This window comes from Malaclemys terrapin, chromosome 18 (assembly GCF_027887155.1).
Source record: "Malaclemys terrapin pileata isolate rMalTer1 chromosome 18, rMalTer1.hap1, whole genome shotgun sequence".
Taxonomy (NCBI): Eukaryota; Metazoa; Chordata; order Testudines; family Emydidae; genus Malaclemys; species Malaclemys terrapin.
The window spans coordinates 10,788,910-10,796,444 of NC_071522.1; the positions used below are offsets into that span (position 1 = coordinate 10,788,910).

General features: G+C 44.6%; 1 protein-coding gene across 2 annotated transcripts; it reads right to left on the bottom strand.

Annotated features, from left to right (window-relative positions):
- Nucleotides 1-433: 433 nt before the first annotated feature.
- On the bottom strand, nucleotides 434-6,890 carry EXO5 (exonuclease 5). Of its 2 annotated transcripts, none has more exons than XM_054008496.1 (5): nucleotides 6,696-6,890; nucleotides 5,782-5,995; nucleotides 4,951-5,055; nucleotides 4,381-4,553; nucleotides 434-1,959 (listed from the first exon to the last, which is right to left on the bottom strand). In XM_054008496.1, exons 1-5 carry the CDS (start codon nucleotides 6,888-6,890, stop codon nucleotides 1,492-1,494), a joined length of 1,155 nt encoding a protein of 384 aa, XP_053864471.1. In that variant the 3' UTR covers nucleotides 434-1,491. The 2 variants fall into 2 exon arrangements, with proteins under 2 accessions (XP_053864471.1, XP_053864472.1); XM_054008497.1 differs by having other exon boundaries at nucleotides 5,782-6,050; nucleotides 6,696-6,798.
- Nucleotides 6,891-7,535: the final 645 nt, after the last annotated feature.

The following is a 7,535-nucleotide window of genomic DNA, read 5'->3' on the forward strand; positions in this document are numbered from 1 at the left end:
TACCCAGGGAGGTGGTGGATTCTTTGTCACTTGGAGTCTTTCAATCAAGACTGGATGGTTTTCTAAAAATATATGACATAACTCACACAAGAAGATAGAGGCTCGACACAGAAATTATTGGGTGAGGTTCTATGATGTGTGTTATACAATAGATCAGATTAGATGATCAGAATAAGAAGTTTTAAGGCCTGAAGGAGCCAATCTATGAATTTACACTAGTTGAGGACATAGCTCATCATGTCTGAGCATTCTCTTCTAACTCTAATATTTAAACTTTACAAGTTCTGCAGTAGTTATAGCTTTCCTTCCTAATTAACTCCCCCTTGCACACACAAAACCAAAACTGGTTGTTTTTAGTCCAACATAGAAGAAATGAATTCATTTCCCCTGCCCCCCACCCCAAAAAGATTCAATTAACAGGATAATTTCCTGCTATGGAAATAGTGAAAGTTTCTATTTATTTGATTTCAATAGTAAAAACCCCCCAAACATACCAAACAACCCCTCTTCCCCCACAATTAAGAACTTTGTTATTACACAGTAAACATTTTAAAAACAATACATTTTCCTTGATACAGATAATCAAGTAATATGTTAAATAGTCAGCTGATTCTAAATTACTTACTTACTAGAACATGTAATTTTGACAACACATAAAAAGGTTAAAGGCTTACATAAGGAACGGAATCAGATCGGCTTTTAAGAGGCTGACCCAGCAAGGCAACGAATGACCACATCTCCCATTGATACCAATGGAAGTGAGGGTACTTGGCATCGTACCAGGGCTGGGCCTTCAGCTGAGATTTTCAAAGGAACCTAAGGGAGTTAGGTGCCAAATTCAGGCAACCTCTGAAAAATTCCAGCCTTCATATCACTATGCCCTGGTGTAGCACTAATGGGTTTTGGGAGAGAGCTGAGTTCAGCTTCAATCTTATAAAGAGAATGTCTGATATAGGATCTTTGGGAGAGCAGATGGAGAAGACAGATGAGGTGTAAGTTACTCCAAAGGAACTAAAGATGAAGCACCGAGTTTGGGAGTGTTAGGATCTGGGCTTATGGTTTGGAACCTTCTCTACATAAGAGTTTAGAGCAGTAGGAAATAAAAGAAACTATTGTTCAAACCACTTCACCAAGATAAAATTACATAACCCTCAGAGAACCCATATGCGGTAGGCATTTACCCCCATTTTATAGATGGGGAAATGAAGGTTCAGAGAAGTGTAGCAACTCGCACAGCTTGCCTTGTGCTTAGACTACACCCCATAACAATATGTACTATCCAAAACAGTATTTTCTTAGGAGCACTTAAAATGTCACATTACGAACACGCTGCCATTCACCATTGGTGCAACGACTTCTGCTTAGTAAAGTGATGGGTTTGGCCCACGCTTATGGTCCACTCCATTCTGACCGGTTAACCCCATGAATTGAGTGCACATATATTTTCACATCAGTAAGGAGGAACCTCCTTCCGGGAGGTCAGGATTGCCTTCATTTACTCTTCTTTGGTCCGCTTCTCTGTTCAGGCCCTTCTGCCCTCTTCTTTCTCCAATCACAGATCTCCGAGTAGCTACATGATTGGCACTTCCATGCTTCCTCAATTTCCACCCCCTGGACCTCCCTTTGCCCTTTCCAGTACGCAAGGTAGTTCTGTGCTTTCTCTCGCACCTTTTCTTCTTCAAACCGAACCACCTCCGTCCCGAGCAGGGTGTTACTTTCCTGGTGGCTGTATTCGATTTTCAAACAGTCAATGCTGGGGAGGTCAGAGAGTGTCAGGTTTAGATACATCAGTTCCAGGAGGTCCCCAAAGCAGGTTACCGTGAATCCTACTTTCTGAGCATGTTCCCTAATTTGTGATCCCAGTGGCTGCTCCGGCCTCAGCTGGATGTGACTGGTGATAACATCTGGTTTCAGTTGTCCTTGCACCATGGCATCAAAAATGTATTTATACAAACAGACCTGAAAGCAGTGGGGGGAGGGGACGGAGGAGATAATTTAATAGATGATCAAACAATACTGCATTAAAGAATGCAACAAGGTGAGATGAACTCCCCTAGGCTATGTCTACACTGACAGCTAGGGGTGGGAATCCCAGCTTCAAAAGACATACTCCACTTTCACTCACCTGAGCTGGCATGCTAAGAATAGTAGTGTAACATAGGCAGGGGTGGCACAACCTAGCCGCCGCGAGTACGAACCCTCCAGGTTCAATCAGCTGCTGTCCATGCTCCACTAGTTTTAGCTCAGATGAGAGCAAGCGTGAGTGTGTCTGCACGAGCTGGGAATCACACCCCGAGCGCAGAGTGTAGGCATAGCCTCAGGCGTCATTGGCAACTCCAGCCCTAAACCATCATGCTACTCAGTGCAATACTTCCTTGAAAGCCAAGTGTATTATACGTAGAAATACCCATCTCCGTAAGGTTATAGATCACCTCCAAATAAATGAGTAGCCCAGGAAAATGTGGACGACTCACAGAACCACAGAGGAGCTAGTGATAAAAATGTACATGCAAAGAACTTCTAGGTGTAAATAAAGTGTGTTCAAAATTGAGGAGAGAGTCTGACAGAATGAGACTTAATCAGCTTTAAAAGGTGGGGTTTTCACCACTGCCCTAACTCTAAATGGGAATCGGGCAGCCAAATAAATCCTTTAGGCAGCTTTGATGATACGCAGCTGAAAGCAGATCTCAAATTACATGAATAGGGTGCACTTGTAGTTAAAATAAACTTAATATTGCACCACCAATCCAAGTGCTGTGGGATTTGATGGCAATAGTTTAGTAGGTGACATATGTCTCTGCAAGTCAGCATTGAACCAATCATCTGGGAGGCCATGAACAGCTGGAGTTCCATCTTTTGCGTGAGATGCTGACCCAGTGTCCTGCCTTGTCTTTGAAGATCCTAGGACCTTCAAAGAGAAGGGTTGTTAACGCTGCTGCCTGGTCTGAATTCCAGTTTGGGTGGTTATACTCCACCTACATGGAGTTCCCCGTCTAGTTTCAACTGAATACTTCCTGTCCTAACCAGTTGTGTAACATGGTGGCTGGCTGTCAAACAGCGGTTCTCTTTCATTCCAGAGACGGCTGCAATTCACATATAATTCGCACAATAATCTGTAGGATGTTTTTGGTATAAGAGGGACAATATAAATACATGGTCAGTACATTACATAAGAACGGCCGTACTGGGTCAGATCAAAGGTCCATCTAGCCCAGTATCCTATCTACCGACAGTGGCCAATGCCAGGTGCCCCAGAGGGAGTGAACCTAAAAGGTAATGATCAAGTGATCTCTCTCCTGCCATCCATCTCCACCTTCTGACAAACAGAGTCTAGGGACACCATTCCTTACCCATCCTGGCTAGTAACCATTAACGGACTTAACCTCCATGAATTTATCCAGTTCTCTTTTATACCCTGTTATAGTCCTAGCCTTCACAACCTCCTCAGGTAAGGAGTTCCACAAGTTGACTGTGCGCTGTGTGAAGAACTTCCTTTTATTTGTTTTAAATCTGCTGCCCATTAATTTCATTTGGTGGCCCCCAGTTCTTATATCATGGGAACAAGTAAATAACTTTTCCTTATCTACTTTCTCCACATCACTCATGATTTTATATACCTCTATCATATCCCCCCTTAGTCTCCTCTTTTCCAAGCTGAAAAGTCCTAGCCTCTTTAATCTCTCCTCATATGGGACCCGTTCCAAACCCCTAATCATTTTAGTTGCCCTTCTCTGAACCTTTTCTAGTGCCAGTATATCTTTTTTGAGATGAGGAGACCACATCTGTATGCAGCATTCAAGATTTATATAAGGGCAATAATATATTCTCCTTCTTATTCTCTATCCCCTTTTTAATGATTCCTAACATCCTGTTTACTTTCTTGACCGCCTCTGCACACTGCGTGGACATCTTCAGAGAACTATCCATGACGACTCCAAGATCTTTTCCTGATTTGTTGTAGCTAAATTAGCCCCCATCACATTGTATGTATAGTTGGGGTTATTTTTTCCAGTGTGCATTACTTTATATTTATCCACATTAAATTTCATTTGCCATTTTGTTGCCCAATCACTTAGTTTTGTGAGATCTTTTTGAAGTTCTTCACAGTCTGCTTTGGTCTTAACTATCTTGAGCAGTTTAGTATCATCTGCAAACTTTGCCACCTCAGTTTTTATCCCTTTCTCCAGATCATTTATGAATAAGTTGAATAGGATTGGTCCTAGGACTGACCTTGGGGGTCATTACACTACTTCTTTAGTAATGTTAGTCTAATACCCATCAGTTGCTTGTTTTCTGAGCAAATATTTGTCTATGGATTTGAACATATTTTACCAATATTTTGAACATATTTGTCTATGGATTTGAGCATATTTTACCCACCTGGAAATAATCTTTCTTTTTCTGTGCTCTAGAAGGCATAAAAGGTCGGCCTCGAGTTTTTAGCTCTCTCAGCTCCAGCTCTCCCTTGGCACTATAGCACAGCTCATCAATAATTCCCGTCAGGAAGACATCTTCTATTACTCCAAACACTGGAAGCTCCCGCACGCAACCACCTGGAATACAAAATGGGATACCCATACATTTTATGAGGCTCGCATGGCTTTTGAATAAAGACTTAAGTAACACTGCAAATTTCTTGGAATTGTAGTATTGATGCATTTTAAGAATTTGCATTTAGACACTGGATTAAGAGAATGCTTGCATTTCTCCCCAAGTAGTTTCAGTTTTAATAATCTAAGGTGGTTATTAGAAATTCAGGTAAGGGAGTTTAAAATACATATTTTTGTCTTAACGATCTCTAATTGTTATCATCCTTTCAAGCTAGCACAAAGATCACAACACATTTTTATATATAAACACACTCACTCTCTCTCTCAGACATCACACAAACACAAAGTAAAATGAAGATAAAAAAAAAATTATGACAATACCTTTTGCCTGCCTACATACCTGCTTGTAGAACTGGAATCACGGAAAGAAGATTCAGTATTTTTATTGCCCAAGAATCTTCCTGGCTGGTCGTATGTACTTTCACTACATCATGGACTTCTAGTTCTGATTTCAAAAAGAGATAAAATGATTATTAATTTTCATCACAGTCCTGCCTTGAGGCTGCAACTGAGCTCTGGGTCCCATTGTGCAAGGCACCACGAAGCATGGTAAAAAAGCTTCAGTGTAAATAAACAAGATAGACAACAGGTGGGAGGGGAATCGGCACAGAGAGGAGTACCCAAGGGTACTCAACAGATCAGTTGGAGAGCCAGGAAGAGAAGAACCCATGTCTCCTGACCCCCAGTCCAGTGCCCTTTCTGTGAAAATGTTAGAAAACGGTATAAATTTAGGCCTCTTTCCTTGACCCTGGTGCAATATATCAATCCACTGAGGATTACAAGGAACATTTTCTTTTTTCCAGGGATACCCATAAGTTAAATTTAGTCCAGAAGCGGACATAGTAGGATAGTTAAAGCAGTGTGTTATACTGCTCTTTAATGCAAGTATATGCTTTTGGAAGGCTCTTATGAGACTAGAAGGTGAAACTCGGCTTGCAGATAATACCTGTGCATCCCTGCTGACATCAATAGGGTCATACAGGTGTAGCTGTGGGTAGAATTTGACCCACCGTATTAACAAATTCATTTATTTGTAACAAATATTAAAGACTTCCAAAATCTTTGCAGAAAACTGAATGAAACAACGCACTGTGTAATAAATGAGGCAGAAGAAGCCGGAGAGAAAGAAAACAACATGGAAGTTTTTACTGCAACATCCTGGTAGTGTTACCTCTTGCTAGATGTATGCTCTTCCCTGTGTTTAATAACACTACTGTCTCTGGCGCCTGCAGCTGGGGGACTTCCCTGCCATAAACCATTTGTTGTTCGCACCAACTCTGAGTGGACAGATCAGTCACGCAAAGGTACTTCAGGTAATATTTTTCCAGGGGAGTCTGCGCTCTCTTTCTTTTCACCTTCCCGGCTGCACTGTCTTCTGTCAACACCTTATTTAAGGATGCCAGAGGCAGGTCACTTGAGGAGTTTGCCTTTCCAGCATCTCTATAATGAAATACATTAATTGTTTCCCCCCCTTCTAAAGTCCTTTATAAATACAATTGTTTTGCCATTTGCACAGTAAGTTTAGCCCGCAAAGCCACTAGCACAAAGATGAAACAGTAAATTGATGAGCAGTATCAATCTCTCTTTAAAGCCTGTGCCAAGTTAGGAACACTCTGGTACAGCCCCAGTGAAGAGCAGTCATTTATTTTCAGGGAGCCAGATTAGGGCAAGTTCAGACAAGTTTCACACCCTGCCATGGGAATGTCCTGCTCAAGTCTCCCTGAGTTAGGAATCTAGAGGCTGGGAGAAGGGAACAATTGCGGAGATGGAGATTTGATCTTCAGGACTCCTTGGGGTTCGCCGCCCCCTGCCTCCGGGAGCGAAGGGGGTACGGGACCCCACCCTGCTTTGGAAAGCACCCAGGATGCACCCCGATTTGGGGGCTGCTCCCCAGAGGTGCAGCTCTTCTAGGAGCAGCCAAAAAAGCCCCCCCGGGGGTTACCGGGGAAGAGCCATTGCCGGCTGGAGTCGGGCTGCAGCCTGGGGGATGGGGAGGGTCGAGCTCAGGGCGCTGCCGCCCCTGTAGGCTGTGGGGGGCGTTTTACAGGCGAACCCCGAAGCTGGGGAGAGGCGGGCAGCGCTTACCCCGGCTGCAGCGCGTGGTCCCCCGGCTCCTCCAGCAGCAGCAGCAGCTCGGAGTCGCTGAGCTCGCCAGGCTCGCAGCCCGGCCCCGCCATGGACGCTTGAATCGCAGCCTCTGCTCCGCCTCCCGCGGCGCGCCGGAGCGAGCACAGCTCGGAGGAGGGGCAGGTCTCCAGTCTCCACCCCGTGCCCTCCCATCGAGTTCTCCTGCCTCCCCTAGTCCCTGCCTCGCCTCTCCGCTCCCCTCCCTTAGCACCCAGCGCAGCAGAGACGGCAGAAATGGGCACGACTAAGGACCAGTAGTGGAGCCACGGGGCAGCCCCCAAGCCCCCTGAGAAGCCCAGCCCAGGTATTATGCATTGTATCCTCCCCCGGTGGAGGCTTCTGGCGCTTTTACTCCTCTCTTTCAGCTCGTCCAGTCCCTGTCAGTGAATGGCAAGGCAGGGTATAGGCCCTGGCCACAGGCTCTATTTGATATTAAACTGATAGCCCCCATTTAGCAAATCCAGATTCTGCCTTCCTCGTGCAGCCTCGCCAACTCTCCTGCCTGTCCATGCATCCGACGAAGTTGGCATTCACCCACGAAAGCTTATGCTCCAATACGTCTGTTAGTCCTGTGGCACCTTATAGACTCTTTGTCACTTTTTGCAATCCTAGCAGGAGTTGATGTCTTCTGTAAAACCCCAGCTCCCGGATTCACATCGAGCGTCCTGCAAATCCGCTTTATATCCACGGACCCATTTTGGGGGATCGCGGCTATAAAATTTGTATCCACGCAGGGCTCGAGTCATGTGAATACATGGGGGTTTCATCTTTCATTAAAGAAAAAGTTTCTAGCAGAAA